This window comes from Salvelinus namaycush, chromosome 25 (assembly GCF_016432855.1).
Source record: "Salvelinus namaycush isolate Seneca chromosome 25, SaNama_1.0, whole genome shotgun sequence".
NCBI lineage: Eukaryota > Metazoa > Chordata > Actinopteri > Salmoniformes > Salmonidae > Salvelinus > Salvelinus namaycush.
This window is the reverse complement of record NC_052331.1, coordinates 5,976,005-5,997,329: the sequence shown is the minus strand read 5'-3', so window position 1 is coordinate 5,997,329 and position 21,325 is coordinate 5,976,005. Positions and strand designations below refer to the sequence as shown.

Here is a 21,325-nt window from a genome sequence, read left to right as displayed (position 1 = left end):
AGCTTGGAACATAGAGTAGCTTTTTTGTACCTCTTATCAGGGTGTTTGACAGTTTGTTGATAATTGTGAGACCTCTGTTGTTTTGGAACAAGAGGTTTCTCTTCTGCACATTGTTTCAGACTAGAAGGACAGACAAAGAGACATAGACAGAAAGAAAAGAGAGAGACACACAAAGCAATAAACAGACAGACATTCAGTGTTGGAAGACAGCCATGGGAGTTGAGGAGCAGAGGGCTGGGGAATTTTACGTGGAGAGGGATGTTATGAACGAGCTTTGCTTGGACGAGTTGGCCAGAAGACGGACTCACTCCACCAGACCTCTCCTGAAGGAGCGGGTGAAAGATTCCCTCAGGTAAGATAGTAACATCCCACTGGGCACAAACTGGTTGAATCAACGTTGTTTCAATGTAATTTGTCAACGTATTGTGATGTGGAACTTAGTAAAATACATTGGATTTGAAAAAGTAATCAATGTAGACTGATATTTAGAGGGTGACATTTCAACAACGGGATTAGTATGTCATGGTAACCAATTTTCAACATAGACAAATAAATGGGCAAATAAATTTGCATAAATGTGTCTCCACTTAAAAACTCAATACATTCACTATTGCAATCAAAGTCATTTCAAAGGGTAGATTTAACAGAGCAAATGAAAAGTAAATATACTTTATCAATCATATATCATCAATTATGCTTTTTAGGCCCATGTCTTCAACAGCTATCATTTCAATTCAAACCAGGGTTCAACAAGAAATTTGAAAATGGGCTTAGGGTTTCAAGCTTTGGTTGATTTCACATTAGTAATAGGTTGAATTCACGTTGTAGGGGGTTTGTCCCAAAGACCCATTATTGAATAAGGGGACCTTAAGATTCATATGTTTTGCTGCAGGCCTTATAATGAGATACTGTTGCTATGTGTCTAAAAACTCTGCCACTATATGTTGCACAAGCTATCTATATTAGTTTTTATGGTTAAGCCCTGGCTGTTGCGAGAGTGTGCTTGCAGGCTAGGTCTGAGCCAGACCGAAACTAGATTAATAAAAGAAGTGTGTTACAGTGGATAATGCTAATAAATTCAGAGAAGCTACTGTAATATTAGGTAACCTCGGCTTATTGATACACACATACATTGACGTAGGTGATCATACCACTAGGGAGTGACCACATGTATAAAATCAGCTGTGCCCTTTGGTGGGGAGCAGAACTTACTCTGAAACCTACGCACTGTGTTTCCATTGTCAACTTCTGTCTGCAAATGCATTAAAAGGTTTAATTGATTTACTTAAAGAAGATATTGTCTGACAATTTCACCAGATGTTGACCAGGTGGGACGCTACCTAGAGAGGTTTTAAACACCATGGGACCATGCAGCCGTCATACCGCTCAGGAAGGAGACGCGTTTTGTCTCCTACAGATGAACGTACTTTGGTGCGAGAAGTGCAAATCAATTCCAGAACAACAGAAAAGGACCTTGTGAAGATGCTGAAGGAAACAGGTACAAAAGTATCTATATCCAGAGTAAAACGAGTCCTATATCAACATAACCTGAAGGGCCACTCAGCAATGAAGAAGCCACTGCACCAATAACAAGATTTTTCTGAGTTACAGTTGAAATAATTTAATTAGGCCTTAGTCTATGAATTTCACATGATTGCGTAGGGGCGATGGAGAGTCTGGCTCCCCACCCAATTGGGAGCCAGACCCAGCCAATTAGAATGAGTTTTTCCCCCACAAAAAGGCTTTATTCCAGACTGAAAAACTCCTCAGTTTCATCAGCTGTCCTGGTGGCTGCTCTCAGACGATTCTTCAGGTAACAAAGCTGGATGTGGAGGTCCTGGGGTGGCATGGTTACATGTGGTCTGCTGTTTTTAGTCTGGTTGGATATATTGCCACATTCTTTAAAACGACCTTGGAAGCAGCTTGTTGTCGAGAAATTAACATAAAATTATTGTAGAGAAATTAACATTAAATTCTCTGGCAACAGCTCTGTTGGACATTCCTGCAGTGAACATGCCATTTACACGCTCCCTCAAAACTTGAGACACCTGTGCAATTGTGTTGTGTGACAAAACTGCACAATTTATAGTATCTTTGTATTGTCCCCAGCACAAGGTGCACCTGTGTAATGATCATGCTGTTTGTTCAGCTTCTTGAAATGCCACACCTGTCAGGTGGATGGATTATCTTGGCAAAGGATACATTTCTCACTAACAGAGATTTAAACGAATTTGTGCAAAACATTTGAGAGAAATACGCTTTTATTGCATATCTAACATTTCTGGAATCTTTTATTTCAAATCAAGAAACATGGGAACAACGCTTTATTTACATGTTGAGTTAATATTTTTTGTTTGCAGTACCAGTCAAAAGTTTGGACAAACCTACTCATTCAAGGGTTTTTCTTTATCTTTCCATTTTTTACATTGTAGAATAATAGTGAAGACCTCAAAACTATGAAATAACACATATGGAATCATGTAGTAACCTAAAAAGTGTTAAACAAATGAAAATATATTTAATATGAGATTCTTCAAAGTAACCACCCTTTGCCTTGATGACATCTTTGCACACTCTTGGCATTCTCTCAACCAGATACATGAAATGCTTATTTACAGTACAAGCCCTTAACACTTATTATGGCTGCATGGGCAGTATTGAGTAGCTTGGATGAAAGGTGCCCAGAGGTGCCCATAGTAAACTGCCTGCTCCACAGTCGCAGTTGCTAATATATGCATATTATTATTTCTATTGGATAGAAAACACTCTGACGTTTCTAAAACTGTTTGAATGATGTCTGTGAGTATAAAATAACTCATATGGCAGGCAAAAACCTGAGAAAAAATCCAAACAGGAAGTGGGAATTCTGAGGTTGGTAGATTTTCAACCTATTGAATACACAGTGGGATATGGATGAGTTTGCACTTCCTACGGCTTCCACTAGATGTCAACAGTCTGTAGAATCGTGTCTGATGCCTCTACTGTGAAGTGGGGCCGAAGGAGACAGGAATTAGTCAGGTCTATCATGACCTGACAATGCTCTGACCATGCGCGTTCACATGAGAGGGAGCTCTGTTCCATCGCACATCTGAAGTCAATGTAATTCTCTGGTTGGAACGTTACTGAAGATTTATCTTAAAAACATTCTAAAGATTGATTCAATACATCGTTTGACATGTTTCTACTGACTGTTACGGAACTTTTTGACATTTCCTCTGCTTTTAGTGAACGCGTTTCCTGACTTTGGATTTGTTTACCAAACACGCTAACAAAAATAGCTATTTGGACATAAATGATGGACATTACCGAACAAAATGAAAATTTCTTGTGGAAGTGGGAGTCCTGGGAGTGCATTCCGATGAAGATCAGCAAAGGTAAGTGAAGCTTTATAATGTTTTTTATGAGTTTTGTTGACTGCACAATTTGGCGGGTAACTGTATGGCTTCCTTTTGTGGCTGAACGCTGTTCTCAGATTATTGAATATTGTGCTTTTTCCGTAAAGCTTTTTGAAATCTGACACAGCGGTTGCATTAAGAACAAGTGTATCTCTAATTCTATGTAAAACATGTATCTTTCATCAAAGTTTATGATGAGTATTTATGTTATTTGACGTAGCTCTCTGCAATTTCTCCGGATATTTTGGAGGCATTTCTGAACATGGCGCCAATGTAAACTGAGGTTTTTGCATATAAATATGAACTTTATCGAACAAAACATATATGTATTGTGTAACATGAAGTCCTATGAGTGTTATCTGATGAAGATCATCAAAGGTTAGTGATTAATTTTATCTCTATTTCTGCTTTTTGTGACTCCTGTCTTTGGTTGAATAAATGACTGTGTTTTTTTTGATTTTGCGGTGACCTAACATAATCGTTTGTGGTGCTTTCGCTGTAAAGCCTATTTGAAATCGGATACTTTGGTAGGATTAACAACAAGATTACCTTTAACATGGTATAAAACACATGTATGTTTGAGGAATTTTAATTATGAGATATCTGTTGTTTGAATTTGGCGCCCTGCATATTCACTGGCTGTTGTCATATCATCCCGTTAACGGGATTGCAGCCATATAATTAACCAACAATGCAGTTTTAAGAAAAATATGAGGATCAGACCATTTTTTTCAAATGTTGCATAAAATGACATACCCAGATCTAACTGCCTGTAGCTCAGGACCTGAAGCAAGGATATGCCTATTGATACAGTTTGAAAGGAAACACTGAAGTTTGTTGAAATGTGAAATTAATGTAGGAGAATACAACACATGAGATCTGGTGAAAGATAATACAAAGAAAAAACATAACGTTTTTTCCCCCATCATCTTTGAAATGCAAGAGGAAGGTCACAATGTATTATTCCAGGACAGACACAATTTGAGTTTGGTCACTAGATGGCAGCATTGTATGTGCAAAGTTTTAGACTGATCCAATTAACCATCGCATTTCTGTTCAAACTGTTGTATCAAGTCTGGCCACATGTGCCTAATTGATTTATTGATACATTTTCAAGTTCATAACTGTGCACTCTCCTCAAACAATAGCATGTTATTCTTTCACTGTAATAGCTACTTTAAATTGGACAGTGCAGTCAGATTAACAAGAATTTAACCTCTCTGGTGCAAGCGTTCCGCTAGCGACCCACCTCGACAACATCCGATGAAATTGCAGAGCGTGAAATTAAAATGACATTCATGAAAATACAAGTGTCATACATCAAAATAAAGCTTAACTTCTTGTTAATCCAGCCGCTGTGTCAGATTTCAAAAAGGCTTACGGGTGAAAGCACACCATGCGATTATCTGAGGACAGCGCCCCGCTAACAAAAGCATGAAAAACATTTTTCAACCAGGCAGGTGCACCACGAAAGTCAGAAATAGGGATATAATAAAAGCCTTACCTTTGAAGAACTTCTTCTGTTGGCACTCCAAAAGGTCCCAGCTACATCACAAATGGTCCTTTTGTTCAATAAAGTCCTTCTTTATATCCCCCAAAACTCAGTTTAGCTGGCGCACTTCATTCAATAATCCACTGGTTTCCCTCCTTCAAAATGCATACAAAATGAATACCAAACGTTACCAATATACTTCTTCAAACAAGTCAAACAATGTTTATAATCAATCTTCAGGTACCCTAATACGTAAATAAACAATCAAATTTAAGACGGAGAATCGTTATTGTCTTTACCGGAGATAAAGAACAAAGAACGCGCTCTCATACACGAGTATGAAAACACTACAGCCAAAATGGGAGCCACTTGGAAAAAATACCAATTCTAGATCATCTTTCCAAAAACAAGCCTGAAACTCTTTCTAAAGACTGTTGACATCGAGTGGAAGTCCTAGGAACTGCAATCTGGGAGGATTTCGCCTCATTATAAACATGACAGCCATTGGAAACAGTGGTAGGCTGAATTTTTGGCGGGGATGGTTTGTGTTCGGGGTTTCGCCTGCCATATCAAATCAAATCAAATCAAATGTATTTATATACCCCTTCTTACATTAGCTGATATCTCAAAGTGCTGTACAGAAACCCAGCCTAAAACCCCAAACAGCAAGCAATGCAGGTGTAGAAGCACGGTGGCTAGGAAAAACTCCATAGAAAGGCCAAAACCTAGGACGAAACATAGAGAGGAACCAGGCTATGAGGGATGGCCAGTCCTCTTCTGGCTGTTACGGGTGGAGATTATAACAGAACATGGCCAAGATGTTAAAATGTTCATAAATGACCAGCAGGGTCAACTAATAATAATCACAGTAGTTGTCGAGGGTGCAACAAGTCAGCACCTCAGGAGTAAATGTAATTTGGCTTTTCATAGCCGATCATTCAGAGTATCTCTACCACTCCTGCTGTCTCTAGAGAGTTGAAAACAGCAGGTCTGGGACCGGTAGCACGTCCGGTGAACAGGTCTGATTTCCATAGCCGCAGACAGAACAGTTGAAACTGGAGCGGCAGCATGGCCAGGTGGACTGGGGACAGCAAGGAGTCATCATGCCAGGTAGTCCTGAGGCATGGTCCTAGGGCTCAGGTCCTCCGAGAGAGAGCAAGAAAGAAAAAGAGAGAGCATTAGAGAGACCATACTTAAATTCACACAGGACACGGGATAAGACAGGCAAACTACTCCAGATATAACAGACTGACCCTAGCCCCCCGACACAAACTGCAGCATAAATACTGGAGGCTGAGACAGGAGGGATCAGGAGACACTGTGGCCCCATCCAATGATACCCCCGGACAGGGCCAAACAGGCAGGATATAACCCCACCCACTTTGCCAAAGCACATCCCCCACACCATTAGAGGGATATCTTCAACCACCAACTTACCATCCAGAGACAAGGCCGAGTATAGTCCACAAAGATCTCCGCCACGGCACAACCCAAGGGTCAAACAACACAGGAAGATCACGTCAGTGACTCAACCCACTCAAGTGACACACCCCTCCTAGGGATGGCATGGAAGAGCACCAGTAAGACAGTGACTCTCAAATTGGGTAGGCAGACCATTCCATCAAAATGGAGCTCTATAGGAGAAAGCCCTGCCTCCAGCTGTTTGCTTAGAAATTCTAGGGACAATTAGGAGGCCTGCGTCTTGTGACCGTAGCGTACGTGTAGGTATGTACGGCAGGACCAAATTGGAAAGATAGGTAGGAGCAAGCCCATGTATTGCTTTGTAGGTTAGCAGTAAAACCTTGAACTCAGCCCTTGCCTTAACAGGAAGCTAGTGTAGGGAGGCTAGCACTTGAGTAATATGATAAAAAATGTTGGTTCTAGTCAGGATTCTAGCAGCCGTATTTAGCACTAACTGAAGTTTATTTAGTGCTTTATCCGGGTAGCTGGAAAGTAGAGCATTGCAGTAGTCTAACCTAGAAGTAACAAATGCATGGATTCATTTTTCTATATCATTTTTGGACAGAAAGTTTCTGATTTTTGCAATGTTACGTAGATTGAAAAAAGCTGTCCTTGAAACAGTCTTGATATGTTCGTCAAAAGAGAGATAAGGGTCGAGAATATCAGTTCTGTTATACTCACAGACATTATTTTAACAGTTTTAGAAACTTTAGAGTGTTTTCTATCCACATCCACCATGTATATGAATATCCCAGCTTCTGGGATGCTTCATCCGAAGAGGAGGAGCAGGGATTGAACCAAACTGCAGCGTTGTGTGATGACATATTATTTATTTAAACAAGACACAAAACGAACTATACTTGATTAACTACAAAACAACAAACGACGTAGACGCACCTGAACATAAGAACTTACGTATAACGAAGAACGCATGAAAACAGGAACAGACTACATAAACCGAACAAACGAACAAACAAAACCGAAACAGTTCCATGTGGCGTAACATAACACAGACACAGGAGACAACCACCCACAAACCAACAGTGTGAAAACACCTACCTTAATATGACTCTCAATCAGAGGAAATGAAAACCACCTGCCTCTAATTGAGAGCCATATCAGGTCACCCTTTAAACCAACATAGAAACAGAAAACATAGACTGCCCACCCAAACTCACGTCCTGACCAACTAACACATACAAAACTAACAGAAAACAGGTCAGGAACGTGACATAACCCCCCCCTCAAGGTGCGAACTCCGGGCGCACCAGCACAAAGTCTAGGGGAGGGTCTGGGTGGGCATCTGACCACGGTGGTGGCTCAGGCTCTGGGCGAGGTCCCCACCCCACCATAGTCAATCCCAGCTTACGTCTCCCCCTTAGAATGACCACCCTCATCTTACACCCACTTAATTTTAATGGTAACCTTAATATAAGGGGCAGCACCGGGACAAGGGGCAGCACCGGGATAAGGTAGCTCAGGACAGAGATATAGCACAGGACAGAGAGGTAGGTCAGGATAGAGGGGCAACTCCGGACTGAAGGGCAGCTCCGGACAGAGAGACAGCTCTGGACTGAGGGGCAGTTCTGGATAAATGGCCGCTCTGGGCTGAGGGGCAGCTCATGACTGGCTGACGGCTCTGGACGCTCATGGCTGGCTGACGGCTCTGGACGCTCATGGCTGGCTGACGGCTCTGGACGCTCATGGCTGGCTGACGGCTCTGGACGCTCATGGCTGGCTGACGGCTCTGGACGCTCATGGCTGGCTGACGGCTCTGGACGCTCATGGCTGGCTGACGGCTCTGGACGCTCATGGCTGGCTGACGGCTCTGGACGCTCATGGCTCGCTGACGGCTCTGGCAGATCCTGTCTGGTTGGCGGCTCTGGCAGATCCTGTCTGGTTGGCGGCTCTGGCAGATCCTGTCTGGTTGGCGGCTCTGGCAGATCCTGTCTGGTTGGCGGCTCTGGCAGATCCTGTCTGGTTGGCGGCTCTGGCAGATCCTGACTGACGAATGGCTCTAGCGGCTCCTGACTGACTAACGGCTCTGACGGCTCGGGACAGACGGGCGGCTCTAATGGCTCGGGACAGACGGATGGCTCAGACGGCGCTGGGGAGACGGATGGCTCAGACGGCGCTGGGGAGACGGATGGCTCAGACGGCGCTGGGGAGACGGATGGCTCAGACGGCGCTGGGGAGACGGATGGCTCAGATGGCGCTGAGGAGACGGATGGCTCAGATGGCGCTGCGGAGACGGATGGCTCTGGCTGATCCTGTCTGGCGGAAGGCTTTGACTGCTCCTGTCTGGCGGAAGGCTCTAGCGGCTCCTGTCTGGCGGAAGGCTCTAGCGGCTCCTGTCTGGCGGAAGGCTCTGTAGGCTCATGGCAGACGGGCGGCTTTGCAGGCTCATGGCAGACGGGCGGCTTTGAAGGCTCAATACAGACGGGCAGTTCATGCGGCGCTTGGCAGACGGACAGTTCAGGCGCCGTTGGGCAGACGGCAGACTCTGGCCGGCTGAGACGCACTGTAGGCCTGGTGCGTGGTGCCGGAACTGGAGGCACCGGACTGGAGACACGCACTTCAAGCCTAGTGCGGGGAGCAGGGACAGGGCACACTGACCTCTCGAAGCGCACTATAGGCCTGGTGCGTGGTACCGGCACTGGTGGCACCGGGCTGAGGGCACGCACATCAGGACGAGTACGGGGAGAAGGAACAGTGTGTACAGGGCTCTGGAGACGCACAGGTGGCTTAGTGCGTGGTGCCGGAACTGGAGGCACTGGGCTGGAGACACGCACCATAGGGAGAGTGCGTGGAGGAGGAACAGGGCTCTGGAGACGCACTGGAAGCCTGGTGCGTAGTGTAGGCACTGGTGGTACTGGGCTGGGGCGGGGAGGTGGCGCCGGAAATACCGGACCGTGCAGGCGTACTGGCTCCCTTGAGCATTGAGCCTGCCCAACCTTACCTGGTTGAATGCTCCCCGTCGCCCGACCAGTGCGGGGAGGTGGAATAACCCGCACCGGGCTATGTAGGCGAACCGGGGACACCATGCGTAAGGCTGGTGCCATGTAAGCCGGCCCGAGGAGACGTACTGGTGGCCAGATATGTAGGGCCGGCTTCATGACATCCGGCTCAACGCTCAATCTAGCCCTACCAGTGCGGGGAGGTGGAATAACCCGCACCGGGCTATGCACACGTACAGGAGACACCGTGCGCTCTACTGCGTAACACGGTGTCTGCCCGTACTCCCGCTCTCCACGGTTAGCCTGGGAAGTGGGCGCAGGTCTCCTGCCTGCCCTTGGCCCACTACCTCTTAGCCCCCCCCCAAGAAATTTTTGGGGTTTCTTCTCGGGCTTCCTTGCTAGCCGCGTACCTTCATATCTCCGGTCTTGAGCTTTATTCTCCGGCTTCCAGCCACGTCTCCTTGCTGCCTCCTCATACCACCGCTCTTGGGCTCTCGCTGCCTCCATCTCCTCACGAGCGCGGCGATATTCCCCAATATGTGCCCAGTGTCCTTTTCCCTCCAAGACTTCTTCCCAAGTCCACGAGTCCTGATTGTTTGGTCGCTGCTCGTAGTCACACTGCTTGGTTCTGGTAATTTGGTGGGTGGTTCACCCTTTAAACCAACATAGAAACAGAAAACATAGACTGCCCACCCAAACTCACGTCCTGACCAACTAACACATACAAAACTAACAGAAAACAGGTCAGGAACGTGACAGGGCCTGAGTCACAGGCAGTTTACTTTGGGCACAAATACAATTCAATAAACATTTTGCAATACAGGTAAATAGCCTAAAGTTAACACTATCTTACTATTGTAACAGTATTTATTCAACCTTAAAATTAGAAAGACATCCATGGACATATTTGTCTTGAAGTTTACTGTAACTATAAATGTCCTCCTATGTAATCTTAGAAAGCGTGCATGTTCAAGATAGCATGCACATGTTGCAGGTCTGTGGAGATCACATTTGCTTTAATAATCTGCAGAGAACTTTGTTGTGCATTAAAATGGTTAAAAGCACAGTGACACATTGAGAATTTAACAAACTTTTGGCTGTCTTTTTGAGTGGGTACTGAACAAAAATATAAATGCAACATGTAAAGTGTTTCATGAGCTGAAATAAAAGATTGCAGAAATGTTCCAGAAGCACAATAATAATATTTCTCTAAAATATTTTGCACAAAATTGTTTACATCGCTGTTAATGAGTGTTTCTCCTTGGCCAAGATAATCCATGCACCTGACAGGTGTGGCATATCAAGAAGCTGATTAAACAGAATGATTATTACACAGGTGCAACTCATGCTGGGGACAATAAAAGGCCACTCTAAAATGTCCAGCTTTGTCCCACAACACAAAGTTTTGATGGAGCGTGCAATTGGCAGGTAGACTGCAGGAATTTCCACCAACGCTGTTGCCAGATTTGAATGTTCATTTCTCTACTACTGAATAAGCCACCTCCAATGTAGTTTTAGAGAATTTGTACATTCAACAGGCCTCACAACCACAGACCACGTGTATACACGCCAGCCCAGGACCTCCTCACCCGGCTTCTTCACCTGAGGGATCGTCTGTGTCATGTCTTTGGCATCATTAAAGTGAAGACTGTTATTTTATCAAATTAATTCTCTGTAATTATTATTACGTGATCTGAAGGTTGGCCATCCCCACCTTCTCACAAGTGGACATTTTGTATCAAATCCCCATGTTGGGGATTTAGGAGTTCGCAATGTGAAATCCTTTGTTCTCGCTATGTGTCTCTTTCTGCATGGCCAGAGGGAGAGAGTCTCCTCCAGGCATTTACGACCTGAGATAACAAAACCTGGGTGTAGGGGAGAGAGAGAGAGAGGGGTGGGAACTAGCTCTACCCAGAAAGGCCCACGTCATGACATCTGAGACCAACCACCCAGACAGCTGATGAAACTGTGGGTTTGCACAACCAAAGAATTTCTGCACAAACTGTCAGAAACTGTCTCAGGGTTGGTAATCTGCTTGCTCATCGTCCTCACCAAGTTCTAAGCTACGAACAACGATCACAATTGCATTTTATTCATGTCAATTTGAATGCACAGAGATACCATGACGAGATCCTGAGGCCCATTGTCTTGCCATTCATTCGCTGCCATCATCTCATGTTTCAGCATGATAATGGACGCCCCATGTCGCAAGGATCTGTACACAATTCGTGGAAGCTGAACATGTCCCAGTTATTCTATGGCTTGCATACTCACCAGACATGTCATCCATTGAGCATGTTTAGGATGCTCTGGATTGATGTGTGCGATACCATGTTCCACTTCCCGCAACTTCGCACAGCCATTGAAGAGGAGTGGGACAACATTCCACAGGCAACAATCAACAGCCTGACAACTCTATGCAAAGGAGTTGTGTCACGCTGCATGAGCTGGGTCACATGGGAATCATTTTAAAGCTTATTCTATTGCGGACATGGCTAGCTAAGTTTTAAAATACAATCTTCCAGTGGTAGACTTTCAAAAGGCATTTCAGAGAAACAGATTGTCATTTTTGTGCACATAGAATGGAGTCATGAGTGCATTCAGGTACGTGTTCCGCAGCAAATTGTATTCACAATACGACAAACAAATGCTCATTCGGTTCAGGACAACCCAGTGAATAACATCCTTGCATCTGTGGATTAAACATAACAATCATAAACATTGATAGTGTAAATTACATGAGTTTTCAAATATGTAAATGTGACGTAGACATTTGGACTCATGGGTGTGTGGTTTGATTGTATGACATCAACACGGTCTTTATTAGAATCCTCAATGTCTCATCTTTTAGAACACATCGACTCTTCTCAATGTACAGCATTTCCCTCACTCAGACAACAACAAATGTGCAAAAGTAGTCCAATTAGTGTGAGGAATAGGGGCATCTTCTTGTTGCACTGTCCTCAAGTTTATAACAGCTGTCAGTCAAAACTCATACAGAGCTGTAAAGTGGAGAACTTGAATTTCTACGTCATGCATAAGATGTTACTGTACAGCTACTGCGTTTCAATTTATGCGCTTATCAATGACAAAATGTGCCATTTTCAACCCGTATACGGAATGTGAGTGGAAAGGGCTACGTTTTGCAAATCTTTATTGGTTTTAGTTAAAAAAGTACACACAGTATAAAAATCTGAATGCAAGCAATCTATCACAGAACTTATGGTGAGTCAAAAATAATAAAAATTAAGAGCGGGATTGCACGTTTGAGAATTTTTCTTGGCGTACTGATTGGTTTCATCCAACCGCTCTCAACACTGCAGACTTCCTCGTTGGTTTTGGGTATGCCAATTCAGGCTTAACAGCGACTTCTTCTGTGTTAAAGAAACCATAACGTTTATTGCACTAAAAAGGCAAAGAAAGACGATTCACACACCTGTGTGGAAGTTAAAGCTGTAATATGTAACATTTTGAGCGACTTGACCAAATCACATAGAAACGTGAGTTATAGATCTGTCATTCGTGTTGAACGCAAGTCTAAGACGCGGTCGATCTATTCTATGTGCGCTATTTCTATGCTTCCCGTTCTAAAGTTTCGTTTTTGCGTCTTTTACTTTCGGTTTTGCATAGCAGCTTCAAACAGCTGAAAATACAATATTTTTGGTTATTGAAAAGGTATTTCACAGCAGTTTAGATGGTTCAATGATTCTCTACACTATACATGGTTCATTGTGCCACATAAACTCTATTCGAATTTTAGTAACAAGGAAATGGCGTAGCGATTTCTGCATATTGCACCTTTAATGTTTGAAAGACTAAATATGATCGGTTTAATGTGTTAACGCAATGTGTCTTCAGATTTCATAACATTTTCTAAGGAATCATGAAGAGTTTCTCATACCTAAAATAAATGATGAGTATGTTAGCGATGGCAATATTACTGTGCAACGTAGACATTATATTTTCTTCTAAAATTGTTAAACAAATCGTATGTTGTATCGTATGAATGTTTCAACCTCTGTGTTGAGAAGTCTTGCTTTTACTGTCAGTTGCTGGTTTCACCCAAAATTACACTAACCATGAGTTTTTTAGCATTTCTGCTGCCACAGAAACAGACCCTGAGTCTGTTCTAACGTGTCCATCTGCGAATCCGAGGACATGATTGTGGCTGTATCGCATTAGTGGAACCAAGTCTGTTCTCAGGCCAGGTCTGCCAGTTTTGACTAGCAGCAGTGACTTTTTGATTGGAGAACTTACGCTACAGGTTAGAATAGTTAATGTGTTTGGTTAGGACAATAATGTGGCAGGTTAGGAGAATTATGTTAAGGTTAGTAAAAGTTAACCCCGGTTACTTAAACAAATCTAGCTACAACCAGGGCCTGCCCCGAGAACAGTCTTGGTTTCCACTAATGCGATGCTGCAATATTGTGCTTCCGTTGTGGGTGTGGTAGCAAAGCAAACTTTATTTAGAATTATAAGACTAAGAGAGAAATCTAAAGTTGTGCTTTTCCTTCAGCAAGCACACCTAATAAGACTATGTAAGAAATCTAGAGTGTTCTTGCCTTCAGCAAGCACACTAATAAACACAGTTACATTCGTTTGTAAGATAGCAGTAACTTTAGGCTATTTACTGTTTAAAAAAAGTAATAGTCTTGTCTACCAGCCGACTCTTCCTCTGTCAAGATGTCTGGATTCACAATGCCTCAGAATGGGACTTGACCAGGAGTCTATGGCAGGAGCTGCAAAAACAGTTGCTGGTTTTAATTGGCTGATCTCTAAGTTCATCACCATGTAGCGCAACCCTTAGAACACCGATCGTCAACTAGGCGGATGGTCGGGGGTCCGGAACATAATTACAAGTCAATTTGACCGCAAGAATCCCAAACAGATATTCTATTTGACTAAAACATTTTAATTTCAAAACTTTCTTGCATTTTTATACAATCATGTCACTATACTATGTGTGGGAATACTTGTGAGCAGATTTCAAAAATGTAAATCACTTGGAGCTGATTTCCTGGTGTTTTTACAGTCTTTTGTGTCCAATGACATAAGACAATTTTGGGGACCAAATAAAACCTCTGTGGGCCAAATTCGGCCAGTAGGCCGCCAGTTGGGGAACCCTGCCTTTGAACCTCCCCCCTACATTGTAGACATCAAACCGCGATTAGCGCAAGTGATTTATTCAAAATCTGAGCGTAAACATCTTATTAAACTTCTACTTGGTACTCATCCCGGATCCGGGAGCACCCTCATCAGTAAAAAAGCTGACTAGCATAGCCTAGCATAGCGCCACAAGTAAATACTAGCATCTAAATATCATGAAATCACAAGTCCAAGACACCAGATGAAAGATACACATCTTGTGAATCCAGCCATCATTTCCGATTTTTAAAATGTTTTACAGGGAAAACACAATATGTATTTCTATTAGCTAACCACCATAGCAAAAGACCCAACCGCATATTTTCACAATTTTTTTACTGCATAGGTAGCTATCACAAATTCGATCAAATAAAGATATAAATAGTCACTAACCAAGAAACAACTTCATCAGATGACAGTCTTATAACAGATTTATTGTATAGCATATGTTTTGTTCGAAAAATGTGCATATTTCAGGTATAAATCATAGTTTTACATTGCAGCCACCGTTACATGTCTCACCAAAACAGCTAGAATAACTACAGAAACCAACATGAAATACCTAAATACTCATCATAAAACATTTCTGAAAAATACACGGTGTACAGCAAATGAAAGACAAACATCTTGTGAATCCAGCCAATATTTCAGATTTTTTAAGTGTTTTACAGCGAAAACACAATACAGCATTATATTAGCTTACTACAATAGCCTACCACACAGCCGCATTCATTCAAGGCACGTTAGCGATAGCGAATAAACCAGCAAAAGATATAATTTTTTTCACTAACCTTCTCAAACTTCATCAGTTGACAGTCCTATAACATCATATTACACAATACATATATGGTTTGTTCGAAAATGTGCATATTTAGCGGCACAATTCGTGGTTTGACAATGTGAATACGTAGTGAAAATGCAGAAATATTGTCAGGAGAAATCTTGGAGAGGCACCTAATCTAATCAATAACTAATCATAAACTTGACTAATAAATACAGGTTGGACAGCAAATGAAAGATACACTAGTTCTTAATGCAACCGCTGTGTTCGATTTTTTAAAATAACGTTAGTACGACATAAGCTTACGTTATAGCGAGACAGCGCCGAAAATAATGGCGGAATATTAGTCTAAACATTTGACAGAAATACGAATTAACCTTTTCTCAATAGGGGGGGCGCTATTTCCACTTTGTAAAAAATCGTTCCCAAATTAAACTGCCTCGTACTCAATTCTTGCTCTTACAATATGCCTATTATTATTACTATTGGATAGAAAACACTCTCTAGTTTCTAAAACCGTTTGAATTATATCTGTGAGTAAAACAGAACTCATTTTGCAGCAAACTTCCTGTCAGGAAGTGAGAAATCTGAAATCGAGGGCTCTGTTCCAGGGTCAGCCTATAAATTTGAATGGAATCTATGGGTCTACATGCACTGCATACGCCTTCCACTAGATGTCAGTAGGCAGTGAGAGTTGGAATGGGGTGTCTAGCTAGATCTGAGGCCGAACAAGACCGCTTGGAACGGTCAGTCTGGTCTTTTCACCGTTTGGCCTGACGCAAGAGGGACGTCTGCATTGCGCTCTGAAAAGCTTTCGTTTTATAAGTTAGATATCTCCGGCTCTGATTTAATTTGATATATGTGTTAAAAACATCATAATGTAGTTATTTTAAACCGAGTTATATCAGTTTATATCAGTATATTGCGATTTTCGGTATTTTCTTTGTTTTGCGTTATGGTGAGTTGGACACTTCTGCGCCACATGGCTAGCGTTGGCTGCTAATTCCACAGATGAAGACGACATTCTACAACCGAACAACGATTATTCTGGACAAAGGACAACTTGTAAAAAATTCTGATGGAAGCTCATCAAATAGTAGGAACAATTTATGATGTTAATAATTTGATATGCTCAAACTTAGAATCAATTGTGCTTCCCCAAAAGAATATTGTCAATGTGATAGAACATTTATTTTAATTGCCTTATTTCGCCACTTTTCTAAATCCTATGTAGGCTTACTCCCTTCGATTTTACCTACAGCCCTATGACACAGGGTTACCTGGCTCTATGTGCCACTAAAGGAGATGAAACCTGGTCCTGAATGGCCACAGTGTGTGCTGTCTTATGTTCCAGACTAGCTGTAAGACTCCTGGTTAGTTTAATTAGAAGTGTAAGAGATGGAATGGAACAAAACCCTGCACTCACTGTGGCACTCAAGGAGCTGAGTTGCCTGCATGCCCTATCCACCAACTTCAACACACAGCAGACACATATCTGTTGTCACAAATGGATAACAAAAATGTATTATTCTTTTCTCCACTTCTCCACCTCTCCACCACTCCAACTCTTCCCCCTGGTCTCAGGTGTTCAGTGCCCAAGCTGAAGCGTTCTGTGCTGAGCTTTGTACCTATCCTGTCATGGCTGCCTCGTTACTCAGTGAGACAAGACGCACTGGGAGACCTCATATCTGGCATAAGCATTGGCATCATGCACCTGCCTATGGGTCTGTACCACCTCTACTGTTTGAACACACAGGGTCCAATCCTAACTTGAAATCAACAACACATGGTGGAAAAAGTACTAAATCGTCGTACCTGACCAAAATGTATAGAAAATGTAAAAGTGAAATTGAAAGGTAACCAGTAAAATACTACTTGAGTAAAAGTCTAAACTATTTATTTTAAAATGTACTTACTGTAAGTTCAAAAGTACCAATTGTTATACTTGAGTAGAAGTAAAGTTAAAAGCTTATATTAAGCCAACCAGACAGCAGCATAAAAAAAACACCAGCAATCTGACATAATTTACAATTGAAGCATTTGTGTTTAGTGAGTTCACCAGATCTGAGGCAGTAGGGATGACCAAGGATGTTCTCTTGATAAGTGAATAAATTGGACCGTTTTCATGTCCTGCTAAGCATTCAAAATGTAGCCAGTTCTTTTGGAGGTGAAGGAAAATGGTTAAAAAGTACATTATTTTCTTTAGGAATGTAGTTGAGTAAAAGTAAAAGTTGCGACAAATAGAAATATTAAAGTACAGATAGGCCTACCCATATAAATTACCTAAGTAGTACTTTACACCACTGAGTACTTAGTTACTTTAAGTCACTGCATGTAACCACATGTAAATCTTTCATTGATACCAATGCTTGAGGTATGTGAAAGCCTGATTTACACAAGTTGATCTCAAGTTAGTGTTGCATCTCTTTGGGCTGAGAATACTATATGATAACTATCTATTTTGTGAAGACTATGAAGACTGACATTTCTGTAATGTTTCCCCAGGTTTGGCCTATGCTCTCCTGGCCTCTGTGCCCCCAGTGTATGGCCTCTACACTTCCTTCTACCCTGTACTCATGTACTGTGTCTTTGGCACCTCCAGACACATCTCCGTAGGCAAGACAGAGCGTGGAAGGGGGGAAGGAGAAAGAGAGAGAATTTTTTTGTATAATTTGGTCAAAGGAATATGCTAATGATTTCACTAACATGATCTTGTGTGGGTAATGTGTGTGTTCCCTCAGGCGCATTTGCTGTGACCAGCATCATGATAGGCACCACAACAGAGAGGCTGGCCCCAAACAGTAACTTCATGACCCTAAATGGAACCAATGGGACTGAAGTTCTAGATGTAGTAGCCCGCGATGCCCTCAGAGTACAGATAGCAGCCAGCACCACTTTACTGAGTGGGATCTTTCTGTTTCTGCTGGGCATGATTCGGTTTGGTTTTATGGTGACGTTCCTCTCGGATCCCATGGTACGTGCCTACATGACAGGAGCAGGTATACATGTGGTACTTTCCCAACTCCCAAGCCTCTTTGGGATCCGCACTGGACGCTTCACAGGACCGCTGTCTCAGGTCTATGTGAGTTTACACAACACATCCACACACAGAAACAGGTGATTCATACATTCAAAGTTGAAAATGTTTTCCAACATCTGCATGTATGCAGAAACACTCTCTCTCTCTCTCTCTCTCTCTCTCTCTCTCTCTCTCTCTCTCTCTCTCTCTCTCTCTCTCTCTCTCTCTCTCTCTCTCTCTCTCTCTCTCTCTCTTCTCTCTGTCTTCTCTTCTCTCTCTCTCTCCCTTCTCTCTCTCTCTCTCTTTCTCTCTCTCCTATTCTCTCTGTCTTCTCTTCTCTCTCTCTCTCTCCCTTCTCTCTCTCTCTCTCTCTCTCTCTCTCCTATTCTCTCTCTCTCCTATTCTCTCTGTCTTCTCTTCTCTCTCTCTCTCTCCCTTCTCTCTCTCTCTCTCTCTCTCTCTCTCTCTCTCTCTCCTATTCTCTCTCTCTCTCTCTCCTATTCTCTCTGTCTTCTCTTCTCTCTCTCTCTCTCTGTCTTCTCTTCTCTCTCTCGCTCTCTCTCTCTCCCTTCTCTCTCTCTCTCTCTCTCTCTCTCTCTCCTATTCTCTCTCTCCCTTCTCTCTCTCTCTTCTCTCTCTCTCTCTCTGTCTTCTCTTCTCTCTCTCTCTCTCTCTCTCTCTCTCTCTCTCTCTCTCTCTCTCTCTCTCTCTCTCTCTCTCTCTCTCTCTCTCTCTCTCTCTCTCTCTCTCTCTCTCTCTCTCTCTCTCTCTCTATCCCTATCTATTATCTTCTCTCTGTCTTCTCTTCTTTCTCTCTCTCTCTAGCTCCTAATAGATATCTGTAGACATCTGCCAGAGACTAACATTGCGGCCGTGGTGGTAACTCTAGTGGCCTTGGCGGTTCTCATAACGGTCAAAGAACTCAACATTTACTTTGAGAAGAAAATGCCTGTGCCTGTTCCTATAGAACTCATAACGGTAAGTCCTCTACACCAGGGTTAACCAACCTCGGTTATTTGAATTAGCTGTGTAGTGCTAGGTCAAAAACAAACACGTGGACCAAGTTTGGGAAACCCTGCTTTACATCTAACACCTCTCTGTGTGTTTCTGTTTATTTGTCATACAATCATCCCCAGGTCTTTGGCGTCTCATTCCTGTCTCTCTCTTTTGGTCTCCTGAACGACACTTCTAGTGAAAACCACTAGAGGGCAACCTGTCCCCATAGCTGATAGGAGAGTAAGGCCAGAACGTGGTTCATCACTATCATATGTTCCAGTTAAATGTTCCAGTTCAATGTTCCAGTTCAATGTTCCAGTTCAATGTTCCAGTTTTTTGTTCCAGTTTATTGTTCCAGTTTAATGTTCCATATTTGCACATAATTTTGTAATTTCGTCAAGAGGAGTGAATGTGTCTCTCTGTGTGCATGTGTGTGTGTGTGTCCAGTCAGTCACATTGATCCATTAAAATATGGTAAAGTGATTAGTTATGTTAAATATTTGGCCTGTATTTGTGCATGGATTCCGAACACAGCATAGCCACACAGGGTCTGAAATAATGATTTACTCACAAATACACATGTACACAACAGGACAGGCGATGTTGTGTTTCTGTGAGCATGGTAACTTATGCGTGTCTATGTGTGTGTTACAGATCATAGGAGCAACACTTATCTCTTACTACTGCAAACTGCACAACCTATACAAAGTGGCCGTCATCGGACAGATCCCCAAAGGGTGAGTGTTTATGAGTGTGTGTGTGTTTATGCGTTATTGTTTGTGGGTGGGTGGGGAGTTCTAAGATCAGTTGAGTCCACAGGAGAAGAGGAGAGGAAGAGGAAAGATAGGAGAAGGTGATATGGTGTAGTTCATTGGGAAAGAGTCATCCTATTCGCCTTGTTCTGGAACGTCACAGTGATCGCGGCGAGTTAGTTGCAATTGTGTTTCTATTTCCGGCAACATTCGTGCGATGCTGGCGCATGCAAAAGTGGTACTTTTAGTTGAGAGCTTGATAGTTTTACACTGACCGAACCGTACAAAATCCTAAAATTGGTCAACATGACAAACATATGTTCAGTACGAGGCTGTCTCAACAATTGGATGAAGAGGAGGCAGTTTTTACAGCAATGTTTTGAACACCAACCTCTACGTCGATCTGAATGTACCTGTGGAGCCCCTGCATCCACCTCCTAAAGACACGGAGTCTTTGTGGCTCTGCCTCAAAGCGGTGGACTTGACACACCAACTCCTGATGACACTGATGAAGCTGAAGCTCAATTTGCTGCAGCAGTAACTAGCAGAGTGTTGTCAGTCGAGTGATTAGTTATTGGATTGACATGATGGAAAAGAATCTGAGGGAGTACATTCCATGGCTGCAAAGGTAGACCATCCGTGCTACAATGCAACAATGTTTTAACGACCACCTCCCAGGAACAACCTGCATTATTGACTGCTCAGAAACTGCTTTACAGAAGTGCAAGAATCTGGATTCAAGGGGAGAGTCATTCAGATTTACTATGCCCAGAACACTATCAAGTACCTGGTGGCCATTGATGTTCATCTACTCAGCATATGGAGGTATATGTAGCGACATCGGATTCTGGGTTCATGGAGTACCTCCAGGTGATGAGGTCATGGCTGCCCGGGGCTTCACAATCCGTGATCTGCTACATGAGAGGAAGGTCAAATGAACAATTGCAGCCTTCACAAAAAGAGGCGCGCAGCTGTCAGAGGGCGACACCACATGTACAAGACGGATAGCTAACGTGAGGGTTCATGTGGAACGCGTAATTCAAAGGCTCAAACGGTTTAGATTAATCTCACAGACAGTGCCAATCAACCTCTCATCTAAAATGGACAAAATACTTTGCTGCCCTGTGTAACCTGCGTGGTGATATCATTCATGAAGATGTTGAATGAACTGACCAGTCAAATGGAATTCACAGGGTCGATATCTGAATATGAATTAAAGTTATGTGTCAAAAGTTACATTAAATACATTTCAATTAATTATATTACAACTCGACTTAATTTAAAAAATTTACATAGTCATGAATATTAATAAAAAATAAAGCCATTA

At 42.8% G+C, this 21,325-nt stretch overlaps 1 protein-coding gene across 1 annotated transcript in view; it reads left to right on the top strand.

Annotated features, from left to right (window-relative positions):
- Nucleotides 1-212: 212 nt before the first annotated feature.
- LOC120020560 (solute carrier family 26 member 6-like) overlaps nucleotides 213-21,325 on the top strand; it is a 41,425-nt gene continuing 20,312 nt past the window's right edge. The window contains exons 1-6 of the mRNA XM_038964265.1: nucleotides 213-352; nucleotides 16,816-16,955; nucleotides 17,737-17,847; nucleotides 17,973-18,313; nucleotides 19,076-19,228; nucleotides 19,901-19,983. Of these exons, the coding sequence (XP_038820193.1) occupies nucleotides 213-352; nucleotides 16,816-16,955; nucleotides 17,737-17,847; nucleotides 17,973-18,313; nucleotides 19,076-19,228; nucleotides 19,901-19,983 (968 nt within the window). The remainder of the gene's footprint in view (nucleotides 353-16,815; nucleotides 16,956-17,736; nucleotides 17,848-17,972; nucleotides 18,314-19,075; nucleotides 19,229-19,900; nucleotides 19,984-21,325) is intronic.